Source organism: Prionailurus viverrinus, chromosome A3 (genome assembly GCF_022837055.1).
Source record: "Prionailurus viverrinus isolate Anna chromosome A3, UM_Priviv_1.0, whole genome shotgun sequence".
NCBI classification, from domain to species: domain Eukaryota; kingdom Metazoa; phylum Chordata; class Mammalia; order Carnivora; family Felidae; genus Prionailurus; species Prionailurus viverrinus.
This window is the reverse complement of record NC_062563.1, coordinates 4638052-4661384: the sequence shown is the minus strand read 5'-3', so window position 1 is coordinate 4661384 and position 23333 is coordinate 4638052. Positions and strand designations below refer to the sequence as shown.

The 23333-nt window shown below is 60.7% G+C and overlaps 1 protein-coding gene across 1 annotated transcript; it reads left to right on the top strand.

Moving 5' to 3' along the window:
* Positions 1 to 1557: 1557 nt before the first annotated feature.
* Positions 1558 to 22795, top strand: NPEPL1 (aminopeptidase like 1). The gene is made up of 12 exons (XM_047854280.1): positions 1558 to 1741; positions 2258 to 2443; positions 2890 to 3060; positions 6699 to 6788; positions 7229 to 7310; positions 9661 to 9803; positions 15961 to 16038; positions 19231 to 19331; positions 20289 to 20412; positions 20714 to 20890; positions 21422 to 21532; positions 22049 to 22795. The coding sequence occupies exons 1-12, from the start codon at positions 1592 to 1594 to the stop codon at positions 22205 to 22207; spliced, it is 1572 nt and encodes a 523-aa protein (XP_047710236.1). The 5' UTR covers positions 1558 to 1591; the 3' UTR covers positions 22208 to 22795.
* The last annotated feature ends 538 nt before the right edge of the window (positions 22796 to 23333 follow it).

Here is a 23333-nt window from a genome sequence, read left to right as displayed (position 1 = left end):
GGGGGCTGGCCAGGCAGGGAGCTGGGGAGGCGCACTAGGAAACCAGCAGCCGAGAGCCTTGGATGCCGAGCTGGGGGAGATGGCTCTGGTAATTTTTAAGGTTGATAATGAAGGAAACTCAAAATGGGAACGGTGGCACATGGAACTAGCAGGCGGTAACAGAGAGGGGTGCCAACAGGCCCTTGAGCAATCAGGATGTGGGCAGGAGCCTAATTTTTAAATGAGCGCGGGCAGCGCTTCCTCATCCGGGTCATCACTCCCTGAGCCTTGTATCTGAGCTGCGGCGGGAGCTAAGACCCTTCCCAACCAGACACCCACCATCCACCCCATACCCCAGGGCCCCTCCACCACCCCACCACATGCCCCCCAGGCACTCTCCAGGTGTCCCCCCCCCCCCCTTGCCTAGCCTTCCCTCCTCAATGAGGGGTGGCTCTGGTGCCGTCCTGGAAACCACCCGCTACCCCTCCTCTGGTCTCGTCGCCTCCTCTCTCCCTCCCCAGGCGGGGTGGGAGGCCGTAGGGGGCAGCTTGCTCAGACGGCTGTCAGATGACCCTTCCTGCCGAGGGGGTGGGCTGAAGAAGGGCCCTCCACGGGACAGGGCCACGCCTGAGTTTATAACTGGCCGTCCCAGAAGCAGTAACCTGGACGGAAACCCACATAATGACACCCTACTCACATCCAGGACGCTGCCTGGAAAATAGTGGGGAGCCGATCAACGAACCCATCAAGCAAGGAGGAAGGAACGATACTGCCCAGCACGCCAGGCAGTGGGGCCTTGTCTAAGTCAGGGGCTGGCAGGGGTCCAGGCATCACCCGGCCAGTGCAAACCTGAAAGGTGGGGGGGTGGCGTGGGAAGGGCACACACCCGCCAGCCTAGGTTCACCCAGGACCACCGCTGGCAGCTGGGCCTGCTTCGGACTCATCCAGACTGTGGTCCAGTGGGAGCTGCGTGGGTGGACTTGAGGTTGGGCCTGGGTCGTTTCTGGATATGCTGGAGGTCAGGGCCACCAGGGTGTGCTGGGGCTGGAGGCCAGGGCCTCTCCCTGGAAAAGCTATCCGGAGAGCTGTTTCCCTCACTTTGAAGGCAGGACCCACTGGGGGGCCTGGGGGGCTCAGGGCCTGCCTCGGCGGCGGCGGGGCCTGCACGGTGGCGGTGGGGGCGGGGAGGGGGTGGCCCGCCGGGCTTCGGGGCCCGCCCCGGGATCGGGATCGGGGCTGCTGGGTTTTCGGGCCCGCCCCGGGGATCCGGGCCTGCCCAGGGGCCTGCAGCCTGCCGGCATCTGGGGCCTACCCCGGGCCCGGGGCCGGGCTGCCGGTCGGGCGCCTGCCAGGCCGGGCCTGCAGGTCGGGGCCCGCCCCGGGGTCAGGGCGGCCCGCTCCGCCCCGCCGGCCCGGCGCCCCCTCGCGCCCCGGGCGGGCCCTGCACGTCTCGCGAGCGGCCCCGGAGCGGCGGGGGGAGGCGGGGCCGGGCAGGGCCGGGCAGGGCCGGGGCGGCGCCGAGGCCGGGGCCGGAGCGGAGCCCGAGCGGAGCGGGGCGGCGGCCGGGCCGGGCCTGGGGGGGGCGGGGTGGGGGCCCGCGGGCCGGCGAAAGATGGCGAACGTGGGGCTGCAGTTCCAGGCGAGCGCCGGGGACGCGGACCCGCAGAGCCGGCCGCTGCTGCTGCTCGGCCAGCTGCACCACCTGCACCGCGTGCCCTGGAGCCACGTCCGCGGGAAGCTGCAGCCCCGGGTCACCGAGGAGGTGAGCGGGCCGCGCGGCCGCCCGGAGGCCCCGCCCGGCGCCCGCAGGGGCGCGAGGCCAGCCCGGCGGCGCCGGGCGCCCACCCCCCTCGCCCCCCGCCCCGGGAGCCGCCTCCAGGGCGCCGCCGCCTTCGAGGGGCGCGCGCGGCCCCGCGGGGGAGGAGCCGGCCGCCCGCTTCCGGAAGCCCTCGCGGCGGCACCTGGCCGGGCCCACCCCGGTGCGGGCTGGCAGCTCGAAGCCAGGCGGCCCCCACGCCGGCCTTTTAAATCCCCAGCGTGTAATCCCACAAGGGTGGAATCGTGCCAGCAGACACACACACACACACACACACACGCACGCACGCACGCTTAGCTCCAGCGAGATGCCACACATCTTAATTACGGATCGTGGGTGCCCCGGGGAAGCTGCAAAAGGGCCCTTTTGGCGACGCAAGCGCCCGCATGCAGGGCCGGGCTCCCGGCATGCGGGCTGTTTGAAGTCTGGTGTCTGTCTCTTGTCTCTCCCCTTCTGATCCAGCTCTGGCAGGCCGCGCTAAGCACGCTCAACCCCAACCCCACGGACAGCTGTCCCCTCTACCTGAACTATGCCACCGTGGCCGCCCTGCCCTCCAGGGTGAGCCGGCACAACAGCCCTTCCGCTGCCCACTTCGTCACCCGACTTGTGCGGACCTGCCTGCCGCCCGGGACCCATCGGTGCATCCTGGTGAGTGCCGAAGGCCATCCGCCTACCATCGGGGAGCGCGTGTCATGCCTGCTGGGCACCCAGGCTCGAGGTACCTCCCAGGTGGACATGGGGCCGCAACCCAGGACACTGTAACCCCTGCTCACAGAAGGGAAGCTGAGGTCAGAGAGACTAGGCCATTTACCCCAGATCATTTTCGGTGGCAAATCTGAGACTCCTGAACCCATTCCCCTCGGCGTCCTCCTCTCCTGTCTCGGAGATGGTCCACATCCGGTGGCCGACGTGTCCCTTTCTCACGCAGTGAGGAAGTGGCTCCGGGCAGGCCCCTGCGCGGTGGCTGTGTTGGGGCCCCTCTGTCCAGATTGTACCCACAGTGGCCTCTGGCCCAGCTTCGAGGCCCCAGCACTGCCTGAGTGCAGTCCCCATGGGTTTGCCCCTCCTCACGGCTCTGCCTCTCTGTGCCGCAGATGGTGTGCGAGCGGTCGGACGCCTTCGCCTCTGCGTGCGCCCTGGCCCGGGCCTTCCCCCTCTTCACCCACCGCTCGGGGGCCTCGAGACGCACGGAGAAGAAGACCGTCACGGTGGAGTTTTTCCTGGTGGGACAAGACAACGGGCCAGTGGAGGTGTCCACTTTGCAAGTGGGTGTCTGCAGGCTCGGGCTGTGTCCCCTGGGCCTGCGCGAGCTGGGGGCAGCTGGAAGGGGAGTTGGGGAGCTCTCTCTTTGTCTCCCCCGCCTCCGGAGGGGGTGACGTAGTGCTGGGCTACTGCAGCAACTTCCCAGAAGGCCCCCGAGGCCTTTCCAGAGCCAGGCAGCTGCCCCCTCTCTGGGTGGGCTTCCTTTTCAGGATTCAGTCTGTTCCACCCGTATTTACCAAGCACCTAACCAGTGCCAGGCACTTTCACATTTCATACTAAGAATCCCGTCCGCGTGTATATCGCGTTACTTTCCGTGGTACACTTTTACACACGTGATTGCATTGGATCTTCAGAAGAATCCTTTTTTCTTTATAAAGTTTATTTATTCTTGAGATGGGGGAGGGGCAGAGAGAGAGAGGGAGAGAGAGAATCCCAAGCAGGCCCCACGCCCAGTGTGGAGCCGGAACTCCCGGCTCGATCCCACAAACCCTGAGATCATGACCCGAGCGGAAATCAAAAGTCGGATGCTTAACTGACTGAGGCACCCAGGCCCGCAGGATAATCCTTTTTTGAGGTGAGGCAAGGCTGGGAGAGATTCTAAGTCAGAAGTCCTTGTATGGGGGTTGGGTTCCTTTCCCGTGGCGACTGTCCCGCGGCCTCACCCTCCTCGTCCCCGGCCAGACCGGGCTGTGCTTCCCACCCCCACCCTTCACTTCTGTCCCAGGCCAGCACCCCTCACCCTCCACCTGGATTCTTTGCTCGAGGAGGAGAGGCCATGCTTCCGTCTGCACTGTCTCGTAACAGCTCCTTTCCTTTCCTTCCATTCATCTCCAGACGTTGAAAACACACGGCTAATTGTTTTGCCTTTCTGAACTCCCTTTTCCCCCTCAGCCCACCGAGTGGAGTTTCCACCCCACTTCCTGACATTGTTTTTTTAAGGGCCCTGTCTGCCGGACTGGGACCTTTGTCATCCCGTTTGTCATCCCTCCTGGAAGGGTCTGCCCCACCCAGGAGTCGTGCCTCCTTCCCACGTCCCCTGCGGCCTACGGCCGTATCTTTATCCCTTTCCCGACCGTCCGGCATTCCCATCTCTGGGTTCCCGTAGGCCTGTGAGCTCATCCCTCAGACGGGCACCGATGACCACCTTCCCCTGTAGCTGCGGGGATCCCTTTGGAGTTTGGGCCTCTCTCCACCAGACCTGAGAGCCTGAGCAGCACCCTGGACCCCCCCCCTCCCCCACTCCCCGACTCCTCCAAGCACTTCTCCCTCCCTCCCTGCCGCCCGGTGGGCTGACTTCCTGCTGGCCTATGCCCTGCCAGGCTCCTACCTCCTCCTCAGCTTCCCTGTCCAGGTCCTTCCTGCTCTGGACCTGCCTGGTCTCAGTCCAGCTTCTGCCCGCGTCCCTTCCCCCCGGGGCGGGGGCCTGGCCATCTGGCTGAGATGGCCTCCCTCACAGTCAGGCCCTCTGCCTGTTGAGTGCGAGCACCATCCCACCTCGTGTGATACATCTTTGCTCAGCCTCTGTGCCCCACGTTGGGATGGAAGCTTCCAGAAGCTTCCGGTCTGTAGCCCCAGCATGGCCCGACCCGTGATGAGGGCCGCCGGGCTGGTGGGTCTCCTTGACCCCCGTCCAGGGCATCTTGCTCTGCCCACTACCACTGCCACGGGGAACCCCACCCCCGCCCCCGCACCCTGCTGCTCTCCTGGACCATTGCAGCAGTCTCCTCGCTGGTCTTGCTGCCTCCAGACGCTCGTCCTTCCTCTGGCCACGTGAGCGTGGAGTTTTCCAGGGCTTGTCGGGTAGCAGGAACTGCTCTTAGCGCACGCGCACCCGTGCTTAATCCTCTCGACAGCCTGTCTTGGGGCCTGTCCTTAATCCCATTGTAGAGCTGGGTAGACTGAGGCTCTGCAACATCAGGTGACTTAAGGGGGCCCCACCAGCAAGGGATAGAGCCAGGTCTTAACCGCGGCCACCGTCTGTCAGTCCTCTGTCCCGTCTGTCTTGGATCATGAGCACAGGAGCTTCTGATAACCCGTGTTATCTATACTCTGGGGCCCCCCTCGACTCCCCTCCAGGTCCTCTTCCCGTCCGGGCTCCTGTGGCCTCTCCTCCCCTGTAGCGTTTAACCGAGTGGGGTGTTGCGATTTTCTGCTGGACCGGAATACCGTGGACACGTTCAAATTCCCAGGGTTTAGTGTGGAGCCTGCTGCACAGCGGGAGCTCCCAGAAACGTGGGTGGAATGAAATGAATGAATGAATGAACGCTTGATCCTGCTTTTGTGATGGGGAGGCTGAGGCACGAGGAGGCGCAGGCTCTTCACCAGGCTCTGGGGTGCCGGAGGGCACCCGGAGCCTCCCCGGCCTCCCCCGCAGGTGCCGTCGGCCCTCTCGCCCGGCCGCGCCGCACCAGGAGCTCTGAGCACATGGAGGCCTGCTGGCCGAGTGCCTGGCCTCCTTCGAGACGAGTCTTGGGGCACTGACACGCTTCCCAGACAGCAGCCACGGGCTGCGTCACAGATGAGCAATGTTCTCCGCGACAGCCGCGGACAGGGACCCTCGGCCTCCCAGAGGAGAGCCCGCTGTCAGGCGGCGGGGACCGCACGGTCACATCTCCTATCTGAGCTGTCCGGTCCTGCGTCTCTGCCTTTGAGGCTTTGGGGTGTAATTACCTGGGGATGGCAGGAGCTCTCTGAGCCATTCGGCAGGGCCTAGGAGGTGGCTGGGCAGGTGCCGTCGCCCCCGAGCCTGGCCTCCCCGACGCTGTGGGGCTGGGGAGGGCAATGACACGCTCCAGCTGTCTGTACCCCCGCTGCACCTGTGCCGTCGCTCTTCTGATCGTGCCCCTTCCCTGCGCGCTGATGGAGGCAGCCAGCCAGCCCAGTGTCTGAAGCATGGGGTGGTGGTGGGGGGCGCGGGGTGGGGCAGGGGGCGCCGTGGGCGGCAGCCAGGTGGAGACGAACGAGAAGCCAAAGAACTTCCAGGGTCGGTGTTAAAGCGAGCGCAGGACAGACGCTCTTGGCAGAAGTTAGAGGCAGGGCCTGGAGGGGTGGCTGGTGGCGGGGGCGGGCAGCGTCCTCATCGGAGCGCAGACACCCGTCTAGAGGGCGTCCCCCATGCCGGGCTGAGTTTGGTGGACGGTGTCGGGTCCCTGCTCCCTCCTGGGCTCTGGGCCAACGTGTGAGCTGCACGAGGCAGGGTGGGGACCCCGTGCCCAGAGTGGTGTGGCATTGGATGGCCAGGAAGACAGGGCAGGGAGTCTGTGACACATTCACCTGGGGCTCAGGTGAGAAAAATGCCACCCTGATGGCCGGAGGGCCGGAAAGAGGGCCAGCGGGCGCAGGACAAAGAATACGTTTACTCTTTTGGGAAGGTCCAGAGAAGCTTCCGGGGGACATGGCCTTCAAGAGGGCCACAAAGGATGGCCAGGGCCTTGACCAGAGGAGAAGGGAGGGTGTATTACAGCTCAGGCCGCCACAGGCCACGGGTGGCGTGACCTGCCCCTCGAGGCCCTGTCAGCAGCCCCGAAACCTCCCCTCGGTGCTGCCGGTGCCTTTGGTCCCTGGGGGAACAGAGAGGGAGGGACAGCCTTTGCTGCCTGGTCCCAGGTCCCCGGTGACAGCCTCTGGTTTTCTTCCCCAGTGCTTAACAAATGCCACGGAAGGCGTGCGGCTGGCTGCCCGTATTGTGGACACTCCGTGTAATGAGATGAACACAGACACGTTCCTCGAGGTTCGTGGCCCAGGGGAGTCAGTCGTGCCAAGGTGGGGCCAGGGTGGGACCCCGAGGAAGCCAGAGGAAACCCGAGGCCGGAGGGGACGGCGTCCATGGTCACTGCACCTTGCCCAAGGAAGCGTGGGGCGGCTGTGGACGGGGTCCTGCTGTCCCTCCAGCTGCGAGGGGCCAGCAGGCCTCGGCGGAGGGCGGAGGGAGGACAGAGCCTCCTCCGCGAGGCCTCTGCAGGACTGCAGCCGTGAACCTGCAGGAAGCTGTAGTTTGGAGGCTGGGCCTTCTGTCCTGGATTTGATCACACCCGAAGCCGAGAGAGCTGGGGCCCTGGCTCCCCTCCGCCACACGGGCGTCGGCTCGTCCCTGGCCCAGAGCCACGGCCTCGTCCTGATTGAAGCCATTTTCACGTGTCTTTGTGTTGCTTTTTCCATGATCATGTCCAGGAGATTAAGAAAGTTGGAAAAGACCTGGGGATCACCCCAACGATCATCCGGGATGAGGAGCTGAAGACGAGAGGATTTGGAGGTGGGTAGAGCTGGGCCTCAAAGGCCGTGGCCTCAGGCCGGTCCTGGGTGCTGGGGGGCGAGGGTGGCGGTGGGTGGCACCCTGGGTCGCTTCAAGCTTCCCCTGAAAGAGGCCAGCCTGCGTCCAACCCCAAGGCCAGACCCTGGGAGGTGGACCGTCTCTGGCGGAGAAATGAGGCACTGATTTAGGTTCTGGTTTGGATTCTGGAAGCCACGGTGTCCGAGTCCTTCCGTGGCCCACTCCCTGTCCACAAAGGCTACCGTCCTGGCTCCCCGGGCCAGCTCAGCAGGACCTTTCTGCTCCTCGAGTGCACAGGCCCACGTTCGCATCAGGGCCTCGTCTTTTTTTTTTTTTTTTTTTAATTTTTTTTTGTTTTAAAATTTACATCCAAGTTAGTTAGCATCTAGCCTGACGATGGTTTCAGGAGTAGATGCCTTAGTGCCCCTCCCCCATTTGGCCCCTCCCCCCCCCCACAGCCCCTCCAGCAACCCTCAGTTCTCCATATTTGTGAGTCTCTTCTGTTTCGTCCCCCTCCCTGTTTTTATATGATTTTTGTTTCCCTTCCCTTGTGTTCCTCTGTTTTGTCTCTTCAAGTCCTCATACGAGTGAAGTCATAGGATTTTTGTCTTTCTCTGACTAATTTCACTTAGCGTAATACCCTCCAGTTCCATCCACGAAGTTGCCAATGGCAAGATTTCATTATTTTTGATTGCCGAGTGATACTCCATTGTATATATAGACCACATCTTCTTTCTCCATTCATCCATCGATGGCCATTTGGGCTCTTTCCATACTTTGGCTACTGTTGATCGTGCTGCTATAAACATGGGGGTGCATGTGTCCCTTCGAAACAGCACACCTGTATCCCTTGGATAAATACCTAGTAGTGCCATTGCTGGGTCGTAGGGTAGTTCTATTTTTAATTTTTTGAGGAACCTCCATACTGTTTCCAGAGTGGCTGCAGCAGCTTGCATTCCCAGCATTAGGGCCTCATCTTTACAGCTCTCTTTCTCTGAGTACTTCCCCGAGATGCTGTCATGGCAGGGCCATCATACCCTGCACACCTTGAGTGGAAGCCACCTTCTCAGAGGGCCTTTCCTAGCGGCCAGGCCCATCCTCCCTGCTCCCCAGGCACTAGGACAAGGTGCTCTCAGTCTCGCTGGGGGAGGGGCACTGTACTCTTGATATGTGGCTGCCAAACAAATGATTCCAGAAGGAAGGGCCACGCGGTCCTGTGGGCAGGGAATCGGGCACGGTTGAGCCGGGTGCTGGGTGCAGGGTCTCTCCTGGGCAGAGACCCAACATGTTGACTGGGTCGGCCATCATCTGAAGGCTCGACCGGGGCCGATGATGTGCTCTCTGTCACCGGGCCTGGGGTCTTTGCTGGCTGTCCCTTGTCACGAGGGCCTCTCCTCGAGCAGAGCTCACAGGCGGCAGCCGTTTCCCTCAAAGCACGGCTTCTGGGCGAGGAAGCGCGAACAGGCGAGGAAGAGCCAAGGTCTCTTTTTGTAACCCAGTCTCGGAAGTGGTATCTCGTCACTTCTGCTGTATCCAGAACAAGTGGGACCTGAGGTTCTGTCCACACGTAGCGGGAGGGGCCCCACGTACTCAAGAACGCCCAGAGGTGAGGGGCCCAGGGGGCTCTCTTGGAGGTGCCCACCACAAGACACGTAAACCATCCACACAGGTGGAGGGAGAGGCTGCTCCTCTCGGGGAAGAATCTTCACAGAGGAGAGGACGTTTGCAGCGGGTCTTACAGGATGTGTAGGAGTTTGTCCGGCAGCCATTATCAGCTGTCGTCTTGGTTTTCATGATTGTTCAATCCGGTTCCTGGGGGACTTCGAGGCATGGTCTCTGCCCACGACAGGCTTTCTTGAGAAGATAGCAAATGGCATGGCTGCAGCGAGGCTGTGGTGGGAGTGAGCTTGGAAAGGGTGGAGGGCTCGGGGTGGGAGAATGAGCGTGGGCTGAAGTGGCCTTGAAGCGTTATCCAAAAATCATTTCATTCTGCAATCGTGTTCTTTTCTTTCTGGGAATGATACAGGTTTTTTTCCCCTCAGTGGATTTTTTTTTTTTTTTTTCGCCTAACGATACTTCGCATAGAATTCATTTGCAGCCCCAGAGCTTTGGAACTAATTTGCATTCCCAATCCCACGCTGGCCAGGGGGCAGGAGAGGGGGCAGGTCGCTCGGGCTAGGACTGCACATGCTCCGGGAGAAATATCCACACGCCAGCGGCTGTTTCCTGGGAGAGAGCTGGTGTTTCTGGGGGAGGGGGAGGGGGTTCTGCTGGGAGGTCTCTGCTCGGTTCGACCCGAGCCCAACTGACCCTGCCCCCGTGCTTTCTGTAGGAATCTACGGTGTTGGCAAAGCCGCCGTGCACCCCCCCGCACTTGCCGTCCTCAGCCACACCCCAGAAGGAGCCACCCAGACCATTGCGTGGGTGGGCAAAGGGATCGTCTACGACACCGGGGGTCTCAGCATCAAAGGGAAGGTGAGGTGCCGGGGGCCAGCGCTTGGACAGGGCCCGGGGGGAGGAGGGTTGTAGGCAGGCCCATCACCTCTCAGGGGCGCCGGAGGAAGGCAGCAAGCGAGGTTTCTGGGACCTTGGCCTTGGGGCGTGCCTCTGGGGAGCCAAGTTCGGGAAGAATCGGCCGGGCTGATTCCTCTTCTGGGGGGGGAGACGGTTTCGTGTCCACACTTCAAACAAAAAAATCTGGACGGGATCCAGAGAAAAGCCGCAGAAACAATGAAGAGGCTGGAAAACTAACCCAAGGAGGCAAGGTTTAAGGAATCGGTGGTTCCATCTGAAAAGAAGGGCGTGGGGTGGTGCCCACTGTCCCCACGACCATCCAGGGTTTCCACAGAACGCTTAGTGGGGGTCTGCGGGAGCCTGTGCGGAGAATAGGCCCCCTGGAGAAGGCCGGAGGGGTTTGGATCCCCAGGCAAGCCGCCTGCAGGTGTTCTGGTGAGGCCAGGTCTCAGAAGTCTGTCCTGTGGGCGGCCTTCAGGCGTGGCCGTGTCCGGAGGCCTGGGCACCCGCCGTGGCTCCGTCTCCCTCCCTCCTCCACACCCGGCGCGTTCAGGCCTGCTGTGCACCGCGAGGCGAGGTGGCACCAGGAAGAGGAGGAGGGACACGTCTTCATCTGCTCACGTCACACACTCGCATTGAGCAACTACTGGGCACCCGGCCTGGGCTGGGCCCTCCAGCGCCAAGACCCGGAAGGCCTGGGAAGGAGCAGGCATGTGAAATCGGTGCCCCAGGAGACCTGGAAAAGGAGAGCCAACCTTCCCAGAGAGGACGCTTTAGAAGAGACGGGACGGGCCAAGCTCACGCAGAGCAGACACGGAGAGCTGGCAGCCGGCAGGGCTCGCAGATGTGTCCTGTTGGCCCAAGCGCCGGTCTATGATCTGAGTGAGTTACCAACATTTACAAAACAGGAAGATTCTCACAGAAGGCTGGCTATTCGACCTTTGGTAAACTCAGCGGATCTGGCGGGACGGGTCCTCTGTCTCCCCCTGGCAGCACTCGCTGGAGCCGGGAGGCGCCGCCCCGTGGATGAGGCGCGCACGGTGGGGTTCACCGCTGCTCCGGCGCTTTCTGACCTGAACCCCAGTGCTGGGCGCTATTTCGGTTAGCGGCTGTGTGCTGCCTTTCGCACCGACCGCTAGTCCGTCTAGTGCATTTGGTACCCAGAGTGGATGGCCTTTTTTTTTTTTTTTAACATTTGTTTTTGAGAGACGGAGACAGAGCACGAGCGGGAGAGGGGCAGAGAGAGAGAGGGAGACACAGAATCCGAAGCGGGCTCCAGGCCCTGCCCGACACGGGGCTCGAACCCAGGAGCCGTGAGATCGTGACCTGAGCCAGAGTCGGACACTTAACCGACTGAGCCCCCCAGGCACCCCTGTTTTTTGTTTTTTGGTAACGTCCCTCCTCCTGTAAACAACGTTGTTTTCAGGACTAATCAGGAAATGATCCAATAATAAAGGTTAAAAAAAACAAACACCTTCCATATGTATTATCATGCCAGTAAAAAATTGAAGTATTATAGGGGCATTTGACTGGCTCAGTGGGTGAAGCGTGTGACTATTGATCTCGGAGCTGTGAGGTCGAGCCCCATGCTGGGTGTAGAGATTACTTGAAAATAAAGTGTAGGGGCGCCTGGGTGGCTCAGTCGGTTGAGCGACCGACTTCAGTTCAGGTCATGATCTCACGGTTTGTGAGTTCGAGCCCCACGTCGGGCTCTGTGCCGACAGCTCAGAGCCTGGAGCCTGCTTCCGATTCTGTGTCTCCCCCTCTCTCTGCCCCTCCCCCACTCATGCTCTCTCTGTGTCTCAGAAATAAATAAACATTAAAAAAGTTTTTTTGATAAATAAAGGGATAAATATTACAGTACACGTAAAGAAGACAATAATACATCGACACTTTTAAATAACATTAACGTGCTGTTTTAGACAGAAAATAGCGTATGTCTCCCTTGTGGTCTGTCATGATAACAGATGTTAGCATGACGGTGTCTGTTTTCAGGCCTTCGCTTCTGCAGATTTGTCTGGGATTTTATCCAAAGTCATCTTTTCCACATCTTTATGTCCGTTGCCTGGACAGAGGTACCAGATTTGTGAGACCGTCTTCACTCGTGCTTGGTCCAAATCGGTCCAAAACCACGATTAATTTTAATTTTGAAGAGTTTCTCTTGCATGAAGCGGTCAATACACAGATACCCCATTTCCCACGAAACCCCAGAAATTGTGATATTGTCCATGTTTTCAGCCCTCCGAGATGGATTCTAGCGGCCTTCAAAGGTCTGCGGAGTAAAAACGTTTTAAACAAGTCCAGTGGTTCCCATAGACGGCGGGAGGCTGAAAGTCCCAGGCTCCCTGCACTCTTGGGTTCGCTTGGAGCCCACGGTTGCGGGCAGGACGCGTGGCACCGTGGGTGCCGACCCCACCTCCGTTCCCTGGTGGAAGGCACGTCTGTGCTGGTCAGGACAGCTGTGCACCTGGCACTTATTAGCATCCATGTAGAATGAGGTAATTACCATGGGTGGGTCCAAACCTTATATTTGATACGATTAAAACTCACTTCAAGCCACGGATTTTTCGGGAGAAATATTTTACCACTGATGACAACAGGCAAACCGACTTTTAGTCTGTTAATTATTATTTTCAGACTCCAAAGACCGTGTAGCCCTGGGCTGCACCTGGTGCTGGCTACCGCTCTCCCTCACCCCCGTGACACTGGCTCTTGCCCTGGAGGCAGCTCAGTGCCAGCGGGGAGAATTGCAAGCTCCTTTCTCCTGGGATCAGATGCTTATTTGGGATGCTGGTTTGTTGGAGGGCCAGAGTGGGAAGCAGGGGCTGCTGAAGAATGAGGCATGTTGCCGGGGGCAGTGTCTCCAAAGACTTTAAAGGTAAATGAGGATCAGTGTGAATTTAAGTCTCAAATGTGTTAGTCTCAGAACCCCTTCCCCTCTCAAAAAGTATTGATCCTAAGGAGATTCTTTTAGAAGAGTGATGTCGGTCGATACTTACCCTCCTAGAAATTAAAATTGGGGAGAGATCGTTGTTTATTTTAAAGTAACAGTGTAAACCCATTGCATGTTCGTGTAAATATTTTATGAAAATAGCTGCATTTCCCCCAATGCAAAGAAGCCATTGAGAAGAGTGGCATTATGTGACATTTTGCCAGTCTCGTTCGCGTCTGCCTTACTAGAAGGCAGCCGTGATCTTGTAGCTGCCTCTGCATTTAGTCTATCGTGATCTGTTGTTTTAGTTGAAATATAAAAAGAAAGTCTGGCCTCACTCATTTTGTAGTTGGAAAAGGGAGAAATATTTTAGTGCCCGTTACAAACACCCAAGGGCGTTTCTCTTTGCTATTATTACACCAAAACTCGTCGAGTGAGAGCGTCTGTAAGCTTAGTGCTCGTGCAGGATCAGAAACCGTGGCAGTGTCTCTGTGCACTCTGTTATTACGGTCTGCCTCGAACTCTGCCCAGAGTTAGGCAGAACCTCCGAATTTTGACACAACATATACTATTTTAAAAAGTCATACTTGGGGCGCCTGGGTGGCGCAGTCGGTCAAGCGTCCGACTTCAGCCAGGTCACGATCTCGCGGTCCGGGAGTTCGAGCCCCGCGTCGGGCTCTGGGCTGATGGCTCAGAGCCTGGAGCCTGTCTCTGATTCTGTGTCTCCCTCTCTCTCTGCCTCTGCCCCGTTCATGCTCTGTCTCTCTCTGTCCCAAAAATAAATAAACGTTGAAAAAAAAAATTAAAAAAATAAATAAAAAATAAAAATAAATAAAAAGTCATACTTGGTTCCACCACCCATGTCGTTGTATTTCTAAAAAATTTTTAAAGAAACGTTTATTCATTTATTTGAGAGAGAGAGATAGAGAGTGAGCAGGGGAGGGGTACAGAGAGACAGAGTGAGAAAATCCCGAGCAGGCTCCACACCGTCAGCACAGAACCCAATGCGGGGCTCAAACCCACAAACGGTGAGACCATGACCTGAGCCAAAACCAAGAGTCAGACGTTCAGCCAACTGAACCACCCAGGTGCCCCAACATACGATATTTTTAAAAGCCACACTTGGTCCCACCATCCATCTCATTTTTAAAAATCGCTATTAAGAAGCTGTCACAGAGACAGATACAAGTTTTTCAAAATCATTATTTTTGCTTGAAAGCTCAGATTTTACCACCGGTAGCGACTACCGTCGGCTCTTCTGGAAGTGAGAGTTTCACTTTGTTCCTTTTTAAGAAAACATCTGCCATGGGCGCCTGGGGGGCTCAGTCGGTTAAGCGTCCGACTTCATCTCAGGTCGTGATCTCGCGGTTTGTGGGTTCAAGCCCCGTGTCGGGCTCTGTGCTGACAGCTCGGAGCCTGGAGCCTGCTTCGGATTCTGTGTCTCCCCCTCTCTCTGCCCCACCCCTGCTCGCGCTCTGTCTCTCTCAATAATAAATAAAAGTTAAAAAAAAAAAAAAAAAGAAAACATCTTCCAGACACCTAAGTCTGAATAACCGGCACACGTCAGTGGTTCCTTGAGTCAAGCTCGGTGTTCAGGAGCGCAGTTCTCTAGCCGAGCAGAGACCTCGGCGACCGTCCCCAGCCCCCGCCCTGACCGCCCGGCGAGCGTCTGACGAGAACAGGACCGCTCCGCACGCACCTTCCATTCCATCACATGGAACATGGAAAACAGCTGCCCTCGGCGGTGGAGACTTGGAAAAGTTAATCATGTATCTGCATCGGCGAGGTGACAAGGGACTTGGCCCCGCCATGTTTCTCTGCAGGACGGAGGCGAGTCCCGCGGCCGTCCGTGTCGTGGCCGCGGCCCAATGTTGCTTTGCCGCATCGTGTGACAGCCCCATGAGTGTCCCGGGCGGATGACATCTTCCTGCTACTCTGGGAAGCATCTCTTTTGTAAAACCGGGAAGAACGCGGCGGGGGACGGTCTGCAAAGCTCACACAGTCAATTGAGGTGCATTTGCCGCCTGGTGCTCCTTGTCTGTGGTCGGGAGGTCACCGCCCTGGTGACAGGGAGACACAATTTCAGAGACCATCTGGAGCTATTCTGTGCGGGCCGTTTTGCGAGTGGTTTGATTCCAGATCTGAGGCCCCGGTTTTTCCGTTTAAACAATCCTGTGTTTTCTCGCCGATTAGGTCAAAGAGACAGCTTATTTTCAATAGTGCTAGCCGGGTCATCTTCACTCAACTTAATTGTAAAAGCAGCTCAGTTTATGTCTAAAAATGCTTTCCATTAAAACCCGAGGCTTGTGTAATCCGATAAGGGTTCAAAAAAATCACCCAGTACGTTTCCGACCCAGATCCTGCATCTGATGGCCTGTTGCGAATTTAAAGTATGAACTTGTCAATTAGAGCTGGGAGCCCATCAAATGGAAAAACGTGTAACCGCTCTCAGCCGGTTTGTAGAAAAATCAGTTTCTCACAGTTACTTCTGCAGCATGAGGGCACCTGTGCCTGGCACGCCCTCCCCCCCCCCCATTAGATGTCGACAGAGCGGGCAGTGGGGTTGGGGACTGGTGACAGTGACCTTGGGGAAGAGTTCGCGTTAACCTGAGCGCATTGTTGGAGACATTGATGTCAGGGAGCAGAGGGAGCTGGGACCAGGTGGTGACAGGTGCGGGGAAGCCTGCCCCACAGCCCTGCCCAGACACCTCAAGCAAGCCTCGGAGGCCCCAGACCTCAGCTTCTTCCTCAAAAATTGGGCAGAGACACGGACAGAGAGAGCTGTTGCAGACAGACCCCAGGGGAACTTGGCAGCCTGGGGGTGGGTGGCCGGGTCGTAGGAGCCAGGCCACGGCCAACGTGGCGGGTCTGGGCAGCTCCCCGGCTCCCGTCCCTCCCACCTCTGGTTCATCAGGTGACCCCCAAAGCTCCACTCCGGCAAAAGGGTCCCATCCCCTTTCGCCATTATGTCCCAGCGCTTGTGGAGAACAGCCGCGTGACCGGGGGGGGGGGCGGGGGGGCATTTCTTGGGTTCTGTGTGAGCTCAGGGGACCCGGCACCAGGTCCTGCAGGTCTGAGGGAGCCGCTCTGGGGTCCTATGTGCCAGGCAGGGGTGGGGCACTGCTGATGGCAGGCCAGCACCCACTCGTGCTCACTGTCGTCCTGGCCCCTTTGTGCCCCCTCCAGACCACCATGCCAGGGATGAAGAGGGACTGTGGGGGTGCTGCGGCTGTGCTGGGGGCCTTCAGAGCTGCCATCAAGCAGGTGAGTGTGGCCCCACCGTCTGAAGTCCTCGAGGAGGGGGACTCCCTGGGGGTGGGCTTGCTTTCCTCCCCCCCCCCCCGCCCCACCCCTGAGACCCCACAGCTCGGCACCTCTCTCCCTGCTCTGCGGGGGCTTCCTGCCTGCTGCTGGGGCCCCTCTGCCTGAGTGTCACCTGTCCTGAGTGCCACCTGTCCTGAGAGTACCTCTGAGTGTCACCTCTCCTGAGAGTGTCATTTGTCCTGAGAGTGTCACCTCTGCCTGCGTGTCACCTGTCCTGAGTGCCACCTCTCCATAGAGTATCACCTCTGCCTGAGTGTCACCTCTCCTGAGAGTGTCATTTGTCCTGAGAGTGTCACTTCTGCCTGAGTGTCACCTGTCCTGAGTGCCACCTCCCCATAGAGTGTCACCTCTGCCTGAGGGGCATGTCTGCCTGGGCACATTGCCTCTTCCTGAGTGTGTCCATGCCCACCACTCAGGGTCTGGCTTGTGTCAGGCTCCCCATGAGCGTGTGTCCGGTGAAGAAGCCCGACCTAAAACCACATGGCACGGACAGGGCCCTGTGCCGAGCTCATGAGCACAGGCCTTCCTGGGTGCCCCTCCTGCCACGACCCATCTGTGGGTCACATCATGAGAGTGCTGTCTGAGCCGCCGGGGACCCGGGGCCACTCTCTCCACACTCTGCAGACGGGCCATCTGGGTCCATCATGCCCAGGAGCAGGACTGCCCTCTGGGATGGGGAGGGCCGCTCTGGAGCCACCCCACCCGGCCTGCCTGCCCGCTCTCGGGGCCTGGGGTCAGGGTAGGGGTCGGGGGGGGGTGCCCGGCTGGCATTGGTGAGCCATGACCGGGTAGAATGGGACGGGATCCGCCTCGGGAATAGCCTGGTGACCGCTTTGAGCAGAGACACCCGGGGGAGCAGAGGGGCCCCCAGCGCCCCCCCCCCCCCCCCCCCGCCGGACAACTTAGGTCGCTGAGCCCAGCTCACCCGCCAAGTGGGAGATCTTCCCGTCCGGGACACGTGCAGCCTCACGGAGCCCAATCATTGGAACCAGATTCCTGAGCAAGGGACCAGCCGGCTGTGGCTGTTCCTCCTGCGTCTGCCCCGAGGACGTGGCAGGCGCCCACCTGTTGAAGGCCGTTCAGGAGGCCACCCCCGAGAGCACAGGCCCCTCAGGTGTTCCCGGGCATCGAGGCCTCGTCCCCAGGCATGCAGGCAGCCACTCTTTCGGGTGCATCACCTCATCCCGGCTGGTCTGCACCCATCAGAGGCCAAAGGCTCTAAAATGAGAGGAAGGAGGGACTCCAGGGAGGCCTCGGGTGATGTCCTTCGGAGCCTAAAGTCCCCACGGCATAAAAAGTGTTTGTTCAACAGAGGCATGGGGTGCCCCGACCGCCATGGCGGCTCACCTCCTTCAGGCTCCTTCTATGGGGCCCGGCCTTCACCTCACCACATACCAGACTTTCTTTCTCCTTCAAATGAAAACAAAAACAAAAACGTCCTGGCAGACGGTTTCCAATTCCGGCTGGTCAGGAGTCCAGCCCGTTGCCCGAGACGAGCAGACATCCCCTTGGCAGTGGGCGAGGGTTGGGGGGGGGGGTTCTCTGGGGGAAACAGTGCTCCCCTCCCCGGGTTACTCATTCATTCAACACTTTGTTCCCACTTACGGATGTGCAGATTCTTAGTTCACCCTGTGGGTTATAAGCCAGCATCACCATTAAGTATTTTGTGGCTCACATGGAGGCCCACAAAAACTGGGGTTGAGGGTGGAGCCTCTAGGCCGTGGCCTGCGGCCTTAGAACCTCAAACCTCGGCCGCCTGCGGGTTTTCAGTCCCCCCCCCCCCCCCCCGCCTCCGGGGATCCCAAGACCCATGTGTCTCACCCCGCTCCCCAGTGCCCGGTAATACAAGCCCAAGGCCCTCAGCACCTCTAAGCTGGCCTTCCCCGTGGGGACCCCACGCCAGAAGCAGCAGCACACCAGACCTTCTGAATCCAAAACTGGGTGGGAGGGCATCCGACAGGGTCAAGTTGGGGGCCGTGGTCTCTCCGCACCGCCCTGCCGTCCTGCTGTGCAGACTCCTCTCCGGGCCCAGACCCGACATGGCTCCCTCCGGGAAGACTTCAGGGCCCCCCCTCCCTCCGCGGCGGGGTCCATTTCTCTAGCTTCGGAGCCCCTGGGGTCACCCTGTTGTCTCGAGGCCGCACGTCGTCACACTTGATTTGATCCCAGCCACTCACTCCCACGGGGACGAGGACAGCTGGAGACGGGGGCACAGCCAGGCCGCAGGCCCCACGTGCTGGGCAGACGTCGGTGGTTAGGGGTCTTAGGGAGCTCTGAGCGGGCGGGGCGGGGGGCGGGGACCGAGACTCTGGAAGCCGCGAACACTCATCCTCACACAGCCCGGCCGTGAGTGTGGTCCCAGCTGCTTCGCGGTCTTCGAGCCGACGGGCTGCCCAACGGTTTCGGCCCCAGGACGTGAGTGGGGTGCTCTCCCCAGGCACCGTGTTTTGGGTTCAGGCTCCAAGCTGTCCCGGCCCGGTGCCATGGCCTCTGCCTGCCACAGGCCCGCGTTTACCTTCGATGGGGCTTCGGCACCTGTAGCGTGACACCTGCTCCGGGGAGCCCCAGCTGCCCCCCAGGCGAGGGGTCTTCTGGGGCAGGCTCAGGGCCCGTGTGGGGCAGAAACTGACTCAGCCTGTTCTGTGCACGTTTCTCCATGAGCACACGTCACGTTTTGGCATCAGAAAACTAACTTCACACCGAAACTTGGGTGAGGCGAGCTCTCCCCAACCCCCCATGCACACATCTGTGTGTAGCTTGCTCTTGTACACCGACGCAGAGCTCAGAGGGTTTGTGCAGTGGGAGACGTTGATCGCTGACCATGCTTTGTGGACGGGAGGCAGGGGCCGAGCCACCTGCCCGGCTCGTGCCCTGGGTAAGTGGGAGAGCCAGGAGGAAAGCCAGCAGCCCCGCTCCCGGGCTCATTCTCGAATTGCGTGGGCTCTGACAGGGGTGGCGAGACTCTCCCAGATGGGGTGCAGCCAGGACTGCCTGGGAGTGACGGGACAGTGCTCTCTGCTCCCCGGGGCTCCGTCTGTCTGCTGTCCACAGGGGTCAGAAAACTCTGGCCAGTTCTGTCTGTTCCACGCACTGCTAGCCGGTGACTGGAGCCTCTGCCCATGTTCCCCGCAGGGTTTCAAAGACAACCTCCACGCTGTGTTCTGCTTGGCCGAGAACTCAGTGGGTCCCAACGCGACGAGGCCAGACGACATCCACCTGCTGTACTCAGGAAAGTAAGGCTGGTTCCTTCACCCCCTGGCTGCCCTCTGGGCATGTGGGCCCTGCTGGACCTCGTGGGGGGCGGGGAGGGGCTCTCTTGCTGGACCTCGTGGTGGCGGGGGGGGGGGCTCTCCTTGCCAGGGCCAGGCTGGTCAGCCCTGACCCACGGCCGTCCTGGAGGCAGATCTCACCCTGCTTCTCCAGCCAGAGGCACATCCTGTGGGGAGGACGCCCTGTCACAGGAGCCCCTGGCCAGCAGGCTGCTTGCTCCCAGGGCTCCGGGGGCAGGTGGTGGGTCACATCACTAGATGAGGTGTTGGGCTCCCTCAGGGTGCCTGGCTCCAGGCACCCAGGATCCACCCTGCCTTAGGGGGATGCGCCCTTCCCAACCTTTAGGCTTAAAGTTCCTTGTGTGCCTGAAGCCCTGTCCCCACCGCACCCCCCACTCCACCTCCAGACCTCCTACTTGAGGGCTCTCCCTGCACTTCCCCCTTGGGATCGGCCCTTGAACTGCTTCCCAGCTGCAAAGGACACACTGAGAAGTCAGTGGGCAGCAGCTGAAGGAGCAGGTGGTCTAGATGCGCAATAGGAGAGTCCGCTCACCGCCCCGTACACGGGCGCCTGTCTGCAGGGTGACCCCCGGAGGGGCTCCCCCTTTTGTGTTTACCTAGTGCCAGGCTGTGTGGGCCCAGGGCTGGCCCAGTGCACGTCAGGCTACCCGCACAACCCTGTTCTCCCATCTCACAGACGAAGAAACCAAGGCACAGGGGGCTGCGTGGGGTTCCCTGGCTCACAGCTGGAGAGCAGTGGGGTGGGACTGACCCTGGCGTTACATCGCTGTAGGGGTGGGAGCAGCCCTGCCTTCCGGGGAGGGAAGCGGGCTCTATTGGGGTCCCCCCAGTTCCAAAGGGACTCTGTCCCAGTGCCCCAGGGAGCACCGTCCCTGAGCAGGGGTCTCTCCGGCATCCCAGGACTGTGGAAATCAACAACACTGATGCTGAGGGCAGGCTGGTCCTGGCGGATGGGGTGTCCTACGCCTGCAAGGACCTGGGTGCAGACATCATCCTGGACATAGCCACGCTGACCGGAGCGCAGGTGGGCCACCTCGACTCCTGGTGCTGTCCCCCCGCCCCCGCCCCGTCCTCACAGCCCAGGGGGAGGTTGGGAGCTCGTCCCTGGCACCCAGTGGGAGGCAGGTGGCAGGGCCCATGGGCTGGGTCCCGGCGTCAGGACAGCTTAGGAACCGTCCTCCCTGGCGGCTCACGTGGCTCCCGGTTCTTTCTTTCTTTGCTCCTCGCTGCCCCTCTTGGCTTCTGTGTGCGCCCCGGGCCCCTGCTCTCCCGCGCGGCCGCTCCCCTGCGCTCCGCCCCTCCCTCTGCCCCGGCCACCCTCCCAGGGCATTGCCACGGGCAAGTACCACGCTGCGGTGCTCACCAACAGCGCGGAGTGGGAGGCGGCCTGCGTGAAGGCTGGGACGAGGTGCGGAGACCTGGTGCACCCGCTGGTCTACTGCCCCGAGCTGCACTTCAGCGAGTTCACCTCGGCCGTAGCTGACATGAAGAACTCCGTGGCGGTAGGTTTGCGGTCCTCCCCCCCCCCCCCCGCCCGGCCAGGTGGGGTGGGCCAGACGGAGTCCCAGGTGACCCCAAGACCTAGCAGCAGTGTGGACAAGGGCCCCCCAGGTGGGCCCCAGATCCGTGCTCAGGGTGGAAGCATCTGGAACGCGGATGCACCTCTCCCTGGTCCCCCTGCCTCGGGTCCATGCCAGAAGTTTCCTCCCCACTCTGGGGTCTGCCTCCTCCATCAGCTCTTTTGCTGGCTCCGCAGCTCCCTGGGGTAAAGGCAGAACCCTTAATCCACACACGTGCAAAGCCCTTGGGGTCCCTCTCTGCAATCCCCCACGCTGGGCACCCCTGCACCCCAAGCCCCCTCGTGCAGACACCAGGGGAGGCAGTGGCTGAGGGAGATGTGGTCCAGGGGGCATGGCGGGGGGGGCATCCTCAGCAGGTCCGAGTGAACCCTGAACTCGCTTTGGTGGAGCCCCTCCCCCACACCCCCGCTGCTGGCAGCAGAAAGGTCACCATTTATGCTTCTGTCCCCCTAGGACCGGGACAACAGCCCCAGCTCCTGTGCTGGCCTTTTCATCGCCTCACACATTGGCTTTGACTGGCCTGGGGTTTGGGTCCACCTGGACATCGCTGCACCCGTGCACGCCGTGAGTCCAGGCTCCCCCGGGGTGTCCTCTCCCCGCCTGCCCCCCACACCCCCACCCCTGCACGTACTGCACGCCGGCCTGGCCACTCCCACCCTCTCGTGCACCCAGAACCCCTCTCTGCCTCCGGGCTGAGCTCATCAGCAGCATTTCTGTGTGGAGGGTCACACTGCCTGTGGCCCGACCTCGGCCAGCCGTGCCCCTGGTCTCCGGTCTCCTCATCCCCGGAAATAGAGTGGCTGCTGTGCACGGCCCTTCTCCTCGGCTGGAGACCCCGGGCCTTCGGCTCACCCTTTATCCCACCCAAGAAGACCCCGGGGGTCGGGGCCAGAGGGCAAAGAGCCATCCCACCGCCTGACTCGGCTCTGAGTGTGGCAGGATGGCAGGAGGGGGGCCACGGGCCGAGCGGGGTGTGGACGCCCTTGCCCTGGCCAGGGAACCCCTTCCTGCACGGGTGGGCTTGCCGAGGGGGTCTGGCTCAGCCTGGCGGAGGGCTTCCAGCCTGCCCTTTGCCCACAGGGGGAGCGTGCCACGGGCTTCGGCGTGGCCCTCCTGCTGGCACTCTTCGGCCGGGCCTCTGAGGACCCTCTGCTGAACCTGGTGTCCCCACTTGGCTGTGAAGCGGATGCCCCGGAGGCCGACGCGGAGAGGGACTCCAAGAGGCGCAGGCTCGTGTGAGGCCGGCCGCTCCCCGGCCCCCTTGTGACACAAGGCTCTTTACCTCACTTTGCACTGATTAATTTTAAGCAATTGGAAGATTATACCTTAAGATAGGCTTTGGTTTGTTTTTATCTTTAGTTGTCACAGTGATAGAAACAGCTCCTTCGTTAAGACAGCTCAGGGTCTGGGGGATGGCCCGGGGGGGCGCTGGGGCTTGCGGCTGTTTGAGTTACCCGCCAGGCCTCCTGCCGGCTTCTGCACACTCTCCTCCCTGCAGGGGCCTCCGCACGCACGACCTTGAGGCTCCGGGATGCACAGATGACCCTGCCGCCTTGGCCAGGTGGCCTTTGGACCTCCTGTCCCTGCTCAGTGCCCGCAGGGGGTGCCCGTGGCCTCATCCTTGGCCCCCAGCCCCCTCGCATGGCATCCACATCATGGAGAGCCCAGGCCGTGCTCCAGCCAGGGCAGCTGCTGCCTCCAGGCAGCCCACCCCTTTGAAAGGACGGAAGTAACTTGTTTCAGGGACCCAATTTTACGGAAGCAAGAGGAGTCTCTGGGCCCTTAGGAGTCCCTGGAGGGTGAAGTAAATATGGCCGCATCACATTACACGTGTGTCTCTGCCTCGTCTTTCTCTCACCCTGGTTGGGAAACCCACCCTGAGGCCTGCCCGTGGCTCTGAGGCTCCCGGCCCTCCCACCTTCTCAAAAACCGGTATCCAGCATCGAGATGCAGTGTGGCAACCTCGCTCTGGCCGACGAGAGCCCCGGGGTGTGGGAAGAGGACGGGGGTGGGGCCAGAGTCCTGGGTCGGTGCCCGCACAGCCCAGGCTGGTTGGTTTTCTGAGGTTTCACGGTGTGGACTCCCAACGGGAGGCCCCTGGGGCTTTCTGGGACTCTCCCGTGGTCCTGTGGTCTGCAGGGAGGGCTGTGCTCACCCTACGTACATCAGGAGGCGAGTACCATACTGAGTCGATCATAGGTGCTGAAGGACAGGCTGTCGGGAGACTCCCTCCCCCCACCAGCACCCTGTGTGGCAGGTGAGGCAGGACCTTTGTCCCCTCTTATGCTCTACCCCGGTGGGCTGCCTGAGCCCAGAGAAAGGCATCGGGGACTCTGGCACTACCTGGCATGGAGGAAGGGGCCAC

Excerpts from the sequence above, each read along its gene's own strand:
- NPEPL1 (XM_047854280.1), top strand. The coding sequence starts at position 1,592 with ATGGCGAACGTGGGGCTGCAGTTCCAGGCGAGCGCCGGGGACGCGGAC. Across the intron at positions 3,061-6,698 it reads TGGAGGTGTCCACTTTGCAA|TGCTTAACAAATGCCACGGA; the intron begins GTGGGTGTCTGC and ends TTTCTTCCCCAG. Across the intron at positions 21,533-22,048 it reads TCGCTGCACCCGTGCACGCC|GGGGAGCGTGCCACGGGCTT; the intron begins GTGAGTCCAGGC and ends CTTTGCCCACAG.